General features: G+C 39.1%; 1 protein-coding gene across 4 annotated transcripts in view; it reads left to right on the top strand.

The window, feature by feature from the left end:
* Positions 1-17078, top strand: part of LOC127633373 (serine/threonine-protein kinase WNK4-like) — an 82539-nt gene that overhangs the window by 28168 nt on the left and 37293 nt on the right. For all 4 annotated transcript variants that reach the window (XR_007969200.1, XM_052112411.1, XM_052112410.1 and 1 more), the window contains exons 2-6: positions 6723-6895; positions 7769-7989; positions 8306-8463; positions 12389-12477; positions 12681-12900. Coding sequence is in view for 3 of the 4 variants with exons in the window: in XM_052112411.1 (XP_051968371.1) it covers positions 6723-6895; positions 7769-7989; positions 8306-8463; positions 12389-12477; positions 12681-12900 (861 nt within the window). In the remaining variant the exon portion in view is untranslated. The remainder of the gene's footprint in view (positions 1-6722; positions 6896-7768; positions 7990-8305; positions 8464-12388; positions 12478-12680; positions 12901-17078) is intronic.

The following is a 17078-nucleotide window of genomic DNA, read 5'->3' as shown; positions in this document are numbered from 1 at the left end:
TTTCTGATATGGAACTATTAACCCATAAACAGAAATTATGGAGTCACAAAAACAGGTTTAAATCAGTAAGAGAACAATGCAACTGCTCAAACATTACAGCTTAACAACATTTCACAATCTTTGAAATACAATTCTCAGTCCCTAGAACTTTGTGTGTGAATGAATGTCCTTTGAGGCATCCAAACTAGATATAGTAGTCACTGGTAGTAAGTAGAAGTGCAAAAAGAATCAGTAGAGGTAGTCCGTTCAGTCCTACCAATGAGAAATTCCAACAGAAATGAATGGGCTCCACTTGTAACAGTAGAAAGGCTCTATTCTGGTGATCAACTTTAGAATCTCTTCTTCTCTTGTCTCTAATCAATAATTAGTCACTGGGTGGCTCGCCATCTCGGTTTTTGAAGGTTTCGATCCAATCACAAAACAAAACCTGACCAAATCCGGGGAATCTATATGCATTCACAATCCACATTAGATTTTACAGGTTCACAATCGGCAAACATCAGCATCAAAATCAACAAATCACCACTCTTGGATTTGTCATCCGTGATCAGCAAAACGTGTCTCTCTCTCTACTTCCGTGTCTCGTCTTTATGACATCACACACAGTTTTTCCGGTCTCAACCTAACTCACACTTTCAATGTTGGATTATTTTTGAATTCTTTTATTTTTTAAATTACACCATGGCTTTTATTAGACATTATATTGCATCCGTTTAGTATTTTTGTTGAAAATATAGTTATTGCAAATTATATTATTATTCTAGTCAGTCCAATTATGACCTGTGTAACACCAGTCACACAACCCACACCCACTCTGACCTTCACAACACATTTGCTGTCAATATGGGACTGCATTACATTCAACATCTAGACTGACCAGGGACTTATGCAAGGATACTATTTGTTTACTTCAGTTCGGCTTTTAACACCATCAGCCCCACTGTCCTATGGACTAAATTAAACCTGTTCCCCTTTCTATCTGTCAGTGGATCACCAGCTTTCTGACAGACAGACAGGCAGCAGCTAGTGAGAATGGGGAAATTCACCTCCAGCACATGTACAATCAGCGCCAGTGCCCCCCGAGGATGTGTGCTCTCCCCACTAGTCTTCTCCCTCTACACAAATGACTGCACCACCAAGGGACCCCTCTGTCAAGCTCCTGAAGTTCGCAGGTTACACTACAGTCATCTGCCTCATCCAAGATGCTGATGAGTCTGCATACAAAAGTGAGGTTGTGGTGCAGTCAAAACAACCTGGAGCTGAACACTTTTAAAACAGTGGAGATGATTGTGGACTTTAGGAGGAACACCCCAACAATAAACCTGCTCACTATTCTGAACAGCATCAGTGGAGTCATTCAGGTTCCTGGGCACAACCATCTCACTGGACCTAAAGTGGGAGACCCACATAGACTCAATTTTGAAAAAGGCCCAGCAGAGGTTGTACTACCTTTGCCAGTTGATGAAGTTCAACCTGCCACAGGTGCTGCTGATACAGTTCTACTCAGCAGTCATTGACTCTGTCCTCTGCACTTCTATAACTGTCTGGCTTGGTTCAGCTACCAAGTCAGATATCAGAAGATTTCAACGGATAGTTCAGAGTGCTGTGAGGATAATTGCTGCACCTCAATCCACCCTGCTAGAACTGTACACATCCAGAGTAACAGAATTGTGTAGGATCACGACCCATCCCTGCCCCGCCCTCCACCCTGCCACATTCCTCCCTCGTTCTCTCAGGCTGGGGAGCCCCCGGCCTGACGTACACCCCCCTTTCCCTGGGGGAGGGCGTGCTTTAAGTCTAGTCTGCCGGCAGGTCATCCCCATCTACCTGGACGAGGGAGGGGACAAGGGGAGGGAAACAGAAATAATTAAAATGGGGGGGTAATTCCTGTAACTGTGTAGTACCCCCCCAAAAGGCAGAGAGAGAGAGAGAGAGAGAGAGAGAGAGAGAGAGAGAGAGAGAGAGAGAGAGAGAGAGAGAGAGAGAGAGAGAGAGAGAGAGAGAGATGAAAAAAAAAAAACTCTTACTCGCCAGTTCTCCGATACGCTGCAGCTGGTTCCTCGGCCACTCCTCCACCCTCTATTGGATGACAGCCGCGCCTCTCTGGGCGGATCAGAGGCAGTCCTCCAGCCCCTGGCAGACGGAACGCCCCGCCGCGTTCTCGGGGAACAGAACGGGTCTCCCCCGCCTCTGGCAGCGGTTCTCTCGCTCCAGGCGGTCGGCAGTGAGCCCCTCCCTGCTCGCGGTCGGCGGTCTTAAACTCCGCCGCATTTCAGCGGCTGGTAGGGAACTCCTCTGCCCCTGGCAGCAGCCCTGACCGCTCCAGGTGGTCAGTTAGGAGCCCCTTCTCCCCTCGCGGTCGGCCATCGTCCTCTTTCAGGCGGCTGAGCTCCTCGTCCCCCGGCAAATGGCCGTGGCTGCTCCGTTTGGGTGGACGGTAGTGGCGAGAACTCTACTACGCCGTATCCCTCCTGCTTCCCGGGCTTCGGCACCAGTGTAAAGTGATCAATGGTGAGAAATAATGGTTTAATGATAAACTTAAAAGGAGACACAAAAACACACATGTCCGTAAACGATCTCTCTCTCCCGCACGATACTCTGCTGTCGACCTTTATCCCTCGGAGGCTTAATTAGCCTAATACGGGACCGGGTGTGTATGATCACGACCCGGCCCCGCCCTCCACCCTGCCACATACTTGTATCCATATTTAATATACATTCTTTAACATATCCTACCTCTTCTTCAATATATTACATCACATGTACATAACTGTATATAAAATATTCTACATTATTGCCCTATTGTTTATTTCTATTTTTTTTATGTCACTATATGAATATATGTTTAAATGTATAGGTTTGTATGTATGTATATACATTGCATTCTCTTGCACTGGAAGCTTCTGTCACCATGACAAATTCCTTGTGTTTGTAAGCTTACATTTTGTAATGACTTCCTCAGTGTGCCTGTGGCTGCTGCAGTTCTTTAGGCTGGTATAATTACACTTTGACTCCTCCTCCAGGATTGCTCTTGTTTAAGCCCTCCATGTTTCAATCAAACAATGTTTGCATGTTTAACAGTACAAATCCCATAGATGCTCATCTGAACCCTTTCAGACCCTTTCACTTTCTGTACCTGTTAGCTTATCACCCAGTCTTGAAATAATTATTTATTTATTTACTAACATGCTTTTTAAATGAGAGGCCTGGTGTTACACTGATTTTACCACGGATACGGTGTGTTCTTATGCCAATCCTAAAGTGGAACAGCTTAAAAATTATTATTATTAGAATAAACAATTCTTCTGCCTAGTAATATAGTTCATCACCCTAAATGTAGGCAATGGGAATGTTTATGATAAACATTAATTGGTAGCTGACATGAAACACTTTTGGGAAGTTGACATGTCCTGCGGTGTGTCATGTTGTACTCCATCTCAAACCAGTTTAAACAATATTTTAATAACTCATTTACATAATTATAATGCATGTTTAACCTGTCCTGCTCAACCCGCTCTGAACGGGATTTGAACCGGGGTCTCCATCATGGGAGGCAGGTGTTCATTTAAAATTAACTAGTGAAGGAAAAAAGATGATTAAAAAGTGATAACCATTTGTGAAGAATCCAAAAATATACTTTTCCCTTTAGATATTCATATAAATCAGTGGTTCTCAACCTTTTTTGAACAAACGCCCCCCTGACCTCTTCATGATCCTCTTAACACCCCCCCTACAATAAAACAAAAACACTTCAGAAATACTATTACAGCCAAACAATTGCAACACTGATACCTGAAGCCTGAGTTTCTGGGTAAAAAAAAAAATGAAACAGAAGTTTCTTATTGTATTTAAACTACATGTAAAAGCCTCAAGTTGAGTAATATTGTGTTTGGAAAAAATGCAAAATCACATGGATTGTTTGAAAGGTATTGCAAATGTATTTAGAAATTCAAACAAATTCAGGCTCACACACAAAGTTTTTTAAGATGAACCAATCACGTGAACAATAACGTAACTAACCTAAATGGCCAATGAAAAAGCAGCGGTCGTTCAGCGACTCAATTAGGCAATATATACTAGGCTTCAAATTTGAATAGCCTACAAACGGTCATTTGATTTCAAATGACGAACAAAGACGACAACAGCTCGGCCACCTGAACTGAACCGAAGAAAAAACGACGTCAAAAACAGCCACTTTTTTTTATTAATTACGGTCATTAGTGTGAGCCCTGAGCACTAATTATGCGCCTAATTATGTATTCTGCGTTATGTACAGAAAAAGCAGGTGAAAGTCGCCTCTATTTTGCGCTGAAAATTCTCCGCCTCTTAAAAGCATGTGTAACTTAGGAAGCGGCTCTCCTGGCATATCCTCCTGGTGAAGTGGCAGCAGTAATCCGAGCAAGACGAAGACATAGGCTAAGGAGAAGAGCTGAAAAGATTTTTGCGCAGGCCGCCTGTTGAGTACCTCTGAGTAACGCCCCCCCATTTGTGCCTGAGCGCCCCCCTCTCTGCTGCCTCGTTCACACCGCCCCCCAACACTGTCCAAACGCCCCCTGTACTTCTCGTATTCCCACAGTCGGAAAAGGCAACCCCATGTTTACTGGAAACACAGAACTGGTGTTTTGAGTCACTAATAAGATTAGTGGGCTGTACGTATCATGCGTAAATGTGTGTATTCAGTGTTTTTGGTCAGGGGATAGAATGGCACTGTAGGCCGAGATATGGCATGAATGATACAGATGGCTAAATATACAGTACTGTGCAAAAGTCTTAGGCAAATAAGATGTTTCACAAAAACATTTGTCTTAAGATGGTTATTTATATTTTCAGCTTTAGTGTGTCAATAGGAAATATACATTTTAGTCTCCCAAACAATTCTTTTGCAAATAGAATAGAATAGAATAGAAGAACAGGGAGCCCTGCAACAGATGGCATGGTCCCCACAGAACCCCCCACTAAACATCGAGTCAGTCTGGGATTAAATGAAGAGACAGAAGCAATTGAGACAGCCTAAATATATAGAAGAACTCTGGCGAATTCTCCAAGAAGCTTGGAACATCCTCTCTGCCAACAACAAAGAAAAACTGTGTCCAGGTGTAGCTAGGAGAATTGGTGCTGTTTTAAAGGCAAAGGTGGCCACACCAAATATTAATTTAGCCTTTTTTATGTTTACTCAACTTTGTTTGACATTAATTGATAAATGAAAACAAATAATGGCATTATTTTTAAAGACATCCTCACTATGCAACATTTTTCCCAAGTGCCTAAAACTTTTGCTCAGTACTGTATAAGAAAAAGAAACAAAGGCTGTTGATCAGTTTATCTCATAAAGCCTTGAGCCTAGTTCAGGGTTATGCTGTAGTTATGCTGAATTGGGAAAGAAACCTGTTTGAACACGTTTCAATAAATAATTTGCTACTGTTTAATTCTTGCTTATTTTTTTTTTAAAACATTCCCACATGAAAGAGAACCCACAAATCTCCATTGTTTCTCCTTTACTTTTTCTTAAGTCTTTTGCCTCTCAGATGTTTCTCCTGTGAAAAAGACCCCAGTAATCTTACAATAATCTCCTCTAGTGTTTCAGAAGAGATCTCAACAACGTTTTGAGAGCAATAACTGTGCTCAAGTGTGTGAAGAAACCAAATTCTGCAATCAAAAGTCAGAGATTTCAATACAAACTCTTAAAGTCCAAATTCTGAAGTATTCTGAAAATGTTAACCTAAGAAGTGTTTAATGTAATAAAATCTACATTAAGAGTTAGGGCAGGTAGAAATAATCCTTAAAGTAAAAATTAAAGTTTGCCACTCGTTTAGTGTGTATCCATCCACATTATATTAATAGTCTCTTACTGTGTCTAATTTCTATATTTTTATTTCTACCATAGTATTTTAGGAGAAACATCTAAGGCTAAGTTGACACAAATGAAACATAACTGAAATTTCCATCTGAGCAATACAAATTTCCTCTGCTTTTGCTTATCTACAGGCCAATTAAGTGATTTTGAGTTAGTTGTACTGGGACTTTCCTGCACTTATCAATGCTAAATAAAAAATGCATATCTCAGATTCTTTAGCTTGTGAATAACTGGCACTATCAATTTAAATGTAGACCCTATTCTCCTGCAGACCCTCTGTCTCTTCCCCATATATTTTCATCACTAGAGTGTGGTCACTTGAGACATAAACACACTACTTTTCCTAGAACTCATTGAATGTGGGATTCATGGTGCTTCCACTGGTGTCTCTGAGGAGTTTTCCACCCACCTCACGCGGCTAAGAGGCCCTGGCCAGCTAAATCAAGCCTGTCACACCCGAAAGGCCTTGTTGCCAAGTTATTGCTTGAATTTAGCCCAGTTGCTAAAGGTATTCGAAAACCTATGTTTAGTATGGGTTGTAATTATGAAGGAAAAATACGATTATGTAACAATGTCACATGTAAATGTTGAAATCCTTGTGGTAACAACAGTCTTGCAGGTTCTTATGCGGTTTAAAGTGTTTTGAACACTAATTACATTAATGTGCAGTTCCATTTGGTGATGCTAGTGGTGCAGAAATTATACACTTCACCTTTAAGTTGTTTTTGTTTTGAAGATTCTCGGTCATCCAGCTCATCTAAGAATGTATTGAAGACTTCATTTTTGCATGAATTGGACAAGAGCAAAAATATCTCAGTCAGAATCTGGCCTTTTCTTCTCTAAATTGTTTTTTTCTTTTCCCTTTCAGACTCGCAAACTGACCAAAGTGGAGCGACAGCGCTTCAGCGAGGAGGTTGAAATGCTAAAGGGTCTTCAGCACCCGAACATTGTGCGCTTTTATGACTCCTGGAAGTCCACTGTGAAAGGTCACAAATGTATACTGCTGGTCACTGAGCTCATGACCTCTGGCACTCTCAAAACGTGAGCTTGTCCTTCATCTTAGAATCTCTTATATAATATTAGTACCTAATGATGACAAAACTACTATTACTTCGGGACCAAGTCGATGCTAAAATAAAAAAGATGTCACGATACCAGTGTTACAGAGCACAGACTTATTTCGGAACATAGACGCTGTCTGACTGACACACGACTGCTTTCTAATGCTCACGTACTTATTTAAGCTTGCTGTGTTACTCCTTTCACACTGAAATGCACAATTAATCAAATCAGAATCATAATATGTCCTAGTCTGATTATTAAACTGCAAAAGGCTGCAATCTTAGTCTGTATGAGCTGCATGCTTTGACTGAATGTGTGAAGCCGTCCTCTCACACTGGAAACTCCACAGACATTGAGAAGACATTGAGAATCATTTGCACTATGTTGTATGAGATGACAGAGCAGAGCACTAATCCAAGTGAAGCACGCAGGACATGCCAACTATATATTTATAGAATTGAATCACAGCATTTGCACTTTAATGATTAGACTGGTCCATGTAGCAAAATGTTTATCCAGAGAAGTGAAATTTAGTCAAAAAAGCTCATGTCAAAATAAAAGCACAATTCAAAATTAAATCTAGACGCCTCACATTGAAGAAATTACAACAGAAGTATATTACAATTGTATAGTAAAATGTAATATTAAGTGTGAGTTAGTGTGTTCAATAGCACATTACAATAATAGAATATTTTTTCTTTGGTATTGAAATTGGAAACGAGAACTGTGAAATTTCACTGGTTTGGAACCGACTACTGAAATTTTAGAATTGTGACAGCACTATTATTACCTAGTTTTTTTTTGCATAGGTGAAAATGATCTTTAACATTGATATTTCTGGACACATCTTAGGTATCTAAAGCGTTTTAAGGAGATGAAACTAAAACTTCTCCAGAGGTGGAGTCGTCAGATCCTGAAAGGTCTTCATTTCCTGCACACTCGTACCCCTCCCATCATCCATAGGGACTTGAAGTGCGACAATATCTTTATCACAGGTCCTACAGGAAGTGTGAAAATCGGGGACCTTGGATTGGCTACTCTTAAGAGAGCAAGTTTTGCAAAGAGTGTAATAGGTAGGTCAGTGCAAACCAAAGAAAATATTGCTCTACAATGATGTAGGTTATTAGTATAAACTATTGAGGATAGTGGCAGTATTACGGTACTGCATTGGTAATACCATAGTACTTTACATACTTTACACACCATGTTACTGAATGATTATCATAATCATATACTATGGCATTCACTTACACAAGTTATTTCAGAGAAAACCTTAGTGTGACTGTGCAACATGCCCAAAAATCATGGTATTAACGTGGTACATTTTGTTGATGTCACAGAGCTAAATTTGGGAAAAATAAAAATATATATATATATATTTATTTACAGGAACTCCAGAGTTTATGGCTCCAGAAATGTATGAGGAGAAGTACGACGAGGCGGTGGATGTCTATGCGTTTGGCATGTGCATCTTGGAGATGACCACATCCGAATACCCATACTCAGAGTGCCAAAATGCAGCCCAGATCTACCGCAAAGTTACCAGCGTGAGTTTGAAACTGCCTATATCAATTAATATCATTTTTCATTTGGGGTGAAACATGTTGTAATGTTAATGTAGTAAAGAATTGCTTTGAAATAGGTGCTTTTTCTTCTATGGGGTAAATTCTCCAAATAATTATTTTTGCACATGGTATCTCACCTCTAAACCTGCATCTTTTTCACTAACCACCCACAATCCAGTTTAGCAAGTGACTAAATTAGTTGAAATAGCACTGCGCCATAATTTGAAGTCATTGCTATTCTTTTCAGTGCAAACACTCCTAATTTCTATTAGATTGTGCCTTATTCACAAAAACCTGCATTTTAACATGTTCATATTTATTAAATTAAATTAAATGATTTCTAACCAATTTAATTATTATATTGTATCTTAAATATACGTGTATTTTTTCACTTTTTTCACAAGGATATACTTCTGTGAGTGCAGTAAAGGCAAATGATATTTAATTAAAAAAAATATTGTAATTTTCTAAAGGGTTTTTAGATATTTTAAAATATTTATATTTTTTATATTATATTCAACATTCTCAGATAACAATTTTATCTTCTGCAGTATAGCTGCTAAAGTAAATGTACGTTGTTTTAAAGGAGTTTTAGATATTTATATTAGAAATCAAGCCAAAACAAATCAAAAACTTGTTGCAGTGTATAATGGGGTGAAGACTTCCTCTATCTCCTTTCTGTTCACTTCAATCCATCTTTAACTCACAAAAAAACAAACTCTCTCGTATTATTAAAGCTGAGTATTGCCAATTTTCTTCACAATGAGAAACGCAGTGACATTTGTTATGATTCAATCATGAGCAATCATGTTATAATCTAGCTGCAGCAAGCATGCGATTTCGAGGGACAAACGTCCCCGTGACAGAGTGTGCCTCAGCCGGATGCAGTTTCAATCTCTCTCCCTTAAATCAGGACATTCATGCAACTCATAGGAGAGGTGCTGACATACAGAGAAATGCCAGAGTCGGAGTTTGTAGTTATTTACATGATCTGCTTCTGTATTATTTGAACTTTAATAAAGCAATAACACATTAAATATAACTGCATTTAACACCGGGGTGTTTCTTTTAAAGACGCTCGACACATAAGTTCATCGGCAGCTCCAGCTCCACTTATTCCACAATGAGAGTGCTTCTGTATTTACTTTGTATTTTTGCATTATAATTCCCTCATACTTTGGGATCTACATCACCTGAAGCTGTTTGGAAAGTTTTGAGTGCATCTGGACTGTGAGTGGTGTAATTCTTCCTCTCCTTAATCAGGCACAAACTGCAGCGCTGTCTCATGTGTCATCATTAGAGTTTAATGTGATCTAATGTTACGTTAAATGAGATCAAACGAATATTCAAGAACGAAAGTTTTTCGACATTGCGATAATGTAGACTGATCATTTCAGCCCTACTCCAGATGACCCCAGTGGTTTAATCCATGTCTTCAGCAGTGATATGGTAAGTGTAGGTGAGAAACAGTTCAATATTTAATTCCTTTTTTTATTTTTTTCTAGAAATTCTCCTGTCTGCTCAGTCAATCTCCACTTCAGTTTCACTTTCCCATTCTCCTTCTTCTGTTTTTGATGATTCAGTCTTAATGCATATCACTCCCTACTGGGAAGAGAGGAGAATTTAAGATAAAAAATTACTTAAACAAATGATCTTTTTCTCACCCACACCTATCAAATTGTGTCTGAACACATGAATTTAACCACTGGAGCCAATTACTGCCTTAATGTGAATTTTGGAGCTTCAAGATTTTGGCACCCATTCACATCCATTGTGAGTCCACAGAACTGAAATATTATTTTAGAAATCTTAAATTGTGTTCTGCAAAAGAAAGAACGTCATACATAGTCATACCAGGAGGATGAGTAAATCATTAGAGAATTTTCATTTTTGGGTGCACTATCCCTTTAAGCATTAAAACGTAATGTAACACAGGGCTAAAAAAAAGAATTATAGCAAACATAAATTGAGGTTTTGCATACCCACCCACCTATTTCTAGTCCTTTATTTCAATGTCTTCCTGCATGTCCTCATTTCCTCTCATTTCATTAAGATCTTGCTGTGAGCTGTCTTTAAGCAGATGTTTAAGACTTGTGGCTTGGGTTTGATTAGAGCTTACAACAGAGTTTTGAATACCCCCCGTTAGCATCCTGTTTTTATAAAGCCCACAGAAGTGCTTGTCCCATTCTGTATAATTTGAGAACGCCCCCGTAGGTCACATTTGTGCACAGAAAGGTTAACTGTCTGTGATTATTACACAACTTATTTAGGAACACAGTATATTCACTTATCCACCCCTTACTGCATTTGGAAAACTTTACCTCTAAATTCCATCAACATTTACCTCAGGCATGGCCTTATAATGTCTCAGACTGATCTTTTCAACTGAAGCCCATATGTTCAATGAAAGCCTGTCCTGAACCCCAAATTAAATTGACGAAGGTTCATGATGTTTTTTTAACTTAAAACTAGACTTGACATTTAATGTATAGTATGTGGATGATGCCAATAGTTTTCATTTACATAAATGTTTGCTAAATGACGTGTCTTAAATGAACAAAACAGAGCCTACAGTGAAAACAGTGCTGAGTGTTAATGACAAAGCCAAGCACCTCACCAAAGTGTAAACATGTTGGACAGTCTTCAAAGAATTCATTGTCTCACCGAACTAAGTGCTTTATGCAGCTCATGCTCCACAACTATTACACGAGACTACAGGGAAAGTGTCAAAGGGAATGACCTAGTCTTACTGTAATTCAATCCATGCTGTTACATTTTTCTTAACTTGTTTATAGCTACGCAGTAACAATGTTAAAATGCAGTACTAATGTAGTAATATAAATACAGTGTGCTGTGAAAGTGAACAGGCATAAAATGCAATAGGAAGTGAGATAGTAAATCTTATAAATCTTACTTAAACAACATTTGTGCAATCTTCAAACCAGGCACATACAAGTGTTGTAGTTTATTTCAGAAGACTACACTGTAGATGAAGTCACATGGCAAGTTACAAGGTGAAGTCATGGAGTTCATAATGACAGAGTGAGGTAACAGATTTACATTGGTGCCATTATCAATGCATTCATACACCCACATTTACTTGTGATTTAGCAGATGCTTTTTATTCAAAGTGTCTTCCAGTACACAAAGTTCAAGAACAGTCAATTGTTATGTGCCTTGCTCAAAGGCTCAGCCATAAGAAGAAACCCAGATGATGATAAAGTGTAAGTTGCAAATCAACATTTTGCTAACTGCTGTCTAATGCATTCATGTAATGAGACTTTTTCAAAATTAAAGGTGCATTCAGTCATTTTTTCCCCCTTTAAAAAAGTTTTACTCCTTAAGAAATTAATTGTAATTTTGAAACATATGTATAAAGTCATGAGCACTCATGTGAGATGAGGACTGTAGTCATATCAGTAACCTTATAAAAGCTGTTTTATTCTACATGGGGCGGGGGCGCCCTCATGGAGGCTGTCATTTTAGAATCACATGACCAGCTGAATACTACTCAATTCATCTCAGTAACCGTCCTGTTATTGGACACTTTCACTCTTGGATTAAATTGATCATGGCTGATTGTGAATACTACATCTCCACAATGGCATCTGTAACTGAAAACTATTGATTTTGAATAATGCTGCATCCACACCACTAGTGTCACTGTCTAATTTAACACGAACAAAAAGTTAGTGAGTGCACCTTAAACAATTCAAACATGTTTACTTTTTTTCAATGTATATTACTTTGAAGCATTGGAGCCTTGCTAATGCTCTCATAAACTCACTGTGATTAAATTATCTGAAAGGGAATTATCTATTAACATTTATTAATTGTGTTATTAAAAGTGATGTAAAGCTTTTTTCTTCAACATTTGACATTTGTTTTTCATTTCTGCTGTTCTCAGGGTATAAAGCCAGACAGTTTCTACAAGGTTAAAGTTCCTGAGTTAAAGGAAATCATTGAAGGCTGCATCCGCATGAACAAAGATGAAAGGTGCTTTTTTTTTTAGTCCAAAAAAAATTTGGAAACCCTGTAAATGGTTAAATAAATAAATAATCGAATTATGATTATGATTAAATCATTTACATTTTAATTTAAAGACAGATGCAGTGTGCCAAAGCAAATTTAACAAATGCAGCTTTAATAAAATTGAAAGATATGTTATATATTCAGTTTGTGTACTTTCAATTGGTTAGGTATACCATTCAAGACTTGCTGGAGCACACATTCTTCCTAGAGCACAACGGCGTTCATGTTGAATTGGCTGAGGAAGATGATATGGTAAAATCCAGCCTGAAGCTCTGGCTCCGCATGGACGACACCAAGAAGCTCCATGGAAAGTATAAGGACAACAACGCCATCGAGTTCCTGTTCGAACTCTACAAAGACGTGCCAGAGGAGGTTGCACAAGAGATGGTGAGCCTAAGTGATGGTCACACACCTGCAAAGTCAATTGTCAGAGTTATTGACGTTCTGCAAAGCTGTGCCTCAAGCTAAATTCCAGAACTGTTGCAAGCACAATTATCATGAAAACATGGATCCCATGTCTCACGGAATACCATTAGTATTGTGTCACACTTAAGGTAGAATTAACTGTGAGCTTTTAATTTGTGTTTTTTTCGAGGGAGTTCATCTCAAAGGATGTGGTTATACTACATACTATACTTACTAACTTCAATCAGTTGGTGACGGTCACTTCGAACACTAAGCACAGATATTCCCCTCAGTGTTCAACAAAGTATATCTATCCACAATGAGATGTACATAGATGTGTGTGTTGAGCTTTCAACAGAGAACTGTAAAGGTGATCCAGGACCTTTGATATTCATCAAAGTACTTTGTACAGTAGGGGATATTCATGTTTAAAATGAATATGCTTTTGTTGTCATTTAAGGTAGTATTTCAATAAAAAGTATTCCTGACTTTCAGAAATATGCTCTAAAGCTCAGGCACCGAAAGAGCTACAATTAAATCCATACATATAAATAAATACAAACAATTAAATAGCTGAAGTTAGCTATTGGCCACTGTGGTTGTGTCATGAACCCCGCTCCCTCGCTCTGCCCCCTCGAGCTTCCACGCTCGTTCCGCCCCCTCGAGCTTCAGCGCTCGTTCCGCCCCCTCGAGCTCGCACGCGCTTTTTGCTCGCTCGAGCCCTCACGCCCACTTTGCTCCTACTCGCTCACATGCTCGTAGGCAATCTCCCTTCCTCGAGTTTCTCACGCGTTTCCAATCCCCCAGAACATTATGACCACCTGCACTCGCGTCATCTGCACTCCTGCACATTAGTTTCACCTGCACTCGTCTCATCACCTGTCATGGTTTACACCTGCACTCGCCCCTATATATATAGCACTATCCTTTTGTCTCACGGTTGTTGGTTATTGTTCTAGTTTACCCCGCATCTTCGCCCCCCACTAGTCTCGTCTAGTTTTGTACTCCTCTCGTTTACCCCTTAGCTTGCCAGCCCCCCTTGTTCCCCTGTCTTTTCCTCTCGCTTGTCTTGTTTGTATATTGATTCCCCGGCTTCGACCTCACGCTCCCTTTGACTACTCTCTCCCGCATTTGCCCCCTTGTTTATATCTTGATTCCCCGGCTTTTGACCTATCGCTCACCCTGACCATTCTTCGCTGGATTTGCCCTTGTTTTGTACTGTTGCCTGCTTTTATTTAATAAAGCAGTTTTTCCCCGACACTGTGACTGTCTCAACTTGTGTTCGCTACAGGTTGTCACATTGAAGTTAATTTGAATATTTTTTAACCATCTTTTCAAATTGTAATATTATCATACAGATTAATTTTGATATTGTGGTAAAAGAACCAAGAAACTAGACTTAAAAATAATAAGTTCAATATTCAATCTAGTTTATTAAGATGTATGATGGTAACATAAAAATGTATTGCATAGTAGGAATGACCCGATCGCAAATCCATTTCTGAGCATATGGGGGCCCTAAGTGAAATCCTACTTGGAGGCCCCCTTGCAATCGTTATAATCTCCCTTCCCTCGTGGGCCACAAGGGGGCCCCTATACCTGTCTAACTGAGCTATAACAGATGCCTGAGTCTTACTCGCAGCTTTTAGGATACTAATGGAATGTTATCACTAAATGACCATGCGCTACACGGACGGGTTTTGCGTTGCTCACCTTTCATCAGGGTCTCCCACTAAACACGTTTACATACACACCCTCCCAAGAATGGAGATGGGGGATAATACCATGACTGGGCCTTTGAGCTTTTGCATTATGGTAATGTGAATTGGATAAAATGTGTGCAATTTTCATAAAAACAATGTGATGATAAAAAATCGTAATGGTCCTAAAATGGGCATAATTTTCTATATGCAAATTATATTTCAGTTTGAAATATGCCCTGGACATGTTTATGACAGGTTTTACTGAGGTTCACCCAGTTTTTTTTATCTTGAGTGTCTTTTTACTCTCATGACTTTCCTTGGTGACCTTGACAGTGTTGGTAGCTTCCAACAATCTGTCCTCTCTCAGTGTAGATTACTCACTCTTCCTGTGTAAATAATGAAGTGACACTGTTAAACTCTTCACCTGCCTAGAGCAGAACTCAATGTTCGAAGCACACCTGAGTATTTAATTATTAGCAGGTTCAATAGGATTTTTCTTTAAACAGTGGGACATGCCCATTGACATTTACTTAAAGACAAAGCCTCTTCAACACCGATGTGAGACAGGCAGAAGGCTGTGCTGCATAACTGTTTCAAGGGCATAACTATTTAATCGTCAGGGTGAAAATATGAGCATGGGGCCAAATGAGGAAGAGGGGGGTCACATGATATGTGATAGAATAGCTTCAGTGCCGTGTTGTGAAACTGGACCCCTTCTCTTGTTCTTCAGACCAGAAGTCCCCCTTTATTAGGCCAGACCTTCACAATCCCTCTTTTATCTCTCAACATGTCTGTTTTTCCATCAAGAACAAATTTATTGTCAAGTCACATCATTGGTGGGTTATCACGTTATTTGACTAGCTGATGTGGTGATATCAGGCAACATTGGTCAGTATTGTTTCAGTGGAAACATGCTGTTCCAACATTGGGTGAAAGGATTTTGAGATTTCCTTCCCAAAACCATGTTCATTAAATTGCCATGCCAAGTGCAGGCAAAATTTAGGTCAATATGCTTAGCTTTGTATTGCCAAGGAATTACAGAATTCATGGAATCCATAGCAAAATCCTAACAGATGCTTGCTTATCTGTATTACCATCTCACACTACTTCCATTTGAAGACAAATCAAACCATGCACATGTGCTTGTGTCAATATTTGAGGACAGTTAACACAGTTACCTGTGCATGCTTGTGCAGGTATTCAGTACACTTATTGAATGTGTTCAAAATGTATATCACTCAGAGGTTGCTAAAAGAGAGTTGCTCAAGAGTTCTCGTGATTGATTATGTTTTATATATTTATGAACTCTGATACAAATGAGGCATTTTTAAAAATACAGCAGGAGTGTAGAGCTGCTGTTTTTATTTATGTGGATAGCATTACTCAGATATACAGCTGAAGTCAGAAGTTTACATACACTTAGTTTGAAGTCATTAAAACTCATTTTTTAACTACTCCACAGATTTAATATTAGCAAACTATAGTTTTGGCAAGTCATTTAGGACATCTACATTGTACATGAAATTAGTATTTTTTCCAACAATTGTTTACACACAGATTGTTTCACTTTTAATTTACTATATCACTGTGAAACTGTGCCATTAAGTAGCTTGGAAAATTCCAGAAAATGATGTCAAGCCTTTAGACAATCAGCCAATTAGCTTCTGATAGGAGCTGTATTGAATTTGAGGTGTACCTGTGGATGTATTTTAAGGCTTACCCTCAAACTCTGTGCCTCTTTGCTTGACATCATGGGAAAATTAAAAGAAATCACCCAAGACCTCAGAAAAAAAAGTCTGGTTCATCCTTAGGAGCAATTTCCAAATGCCTGAAGTTATCAAGTTCATCTGTAAAAAAAAATAGTATGCAATTATAAAAACCATGGGACCAGGCAACCATCATACCACTCAGGAAGGAGACACATTCTGTCTCCTAGAGATTAATGTAGTTTGGTTCGAAAAGCACAAATCAATCCCAGAACAACAGCAAAGGACCTTGTGAAGATGCTGGAGGAAACAGGTAGACAAGTATCTATATCCACAGTAAAATTGTCCTATATCGACAAGGAAGAAGCCACTGCTCCAAACCCACCATAAAAAAGCCAGACTACAGTTTGCAAGGGCACATGGGGACAAATATCTCCTCTGGTCTAATGAAACAAAAACTTAACTGTTTGGCCATAATGACCATCATTATGTTTGGAGAAAAAATTGTGAGAATTGCAAGCTGAAGAACACCATCCCAAAAGTGAAGCATGGGGTTAGCAGCATCATGTTGTGGAAGTGCATTGCTGCAGGAGGGACTGGTGCACTTCATAAAATAGATTGCATCATGAGGAAGGAAAATGTGGATATATTAAAGCAACATCTCAACACATCAGACAGGAAGTTAAAACTTGGTTGCTAATGGGTCTTCCAAAATGACAATGACCCCAATCATACAGCCAAAGTTGTGGCA

This window comes from Xyrauchen texanus, chromosome 40 (genome assembly GCF_025860055.1).
Source record: "Xyrauchen texanus isolate HMW12.3.18 chromosome 40, RBS_HiC_50CHRs, whole genome shotgun sequence".
NCBI lineage: Eukaryota > Metazoa > Chordata > Actinopteri > Cypriniformes > Catostomidae > Xyrauchen > Xyrauchen texanus.
Note: the sequence above shows the minus strand (reverse complement) of the source record. Positions and strands in the feature narration are given on the sequence as shown.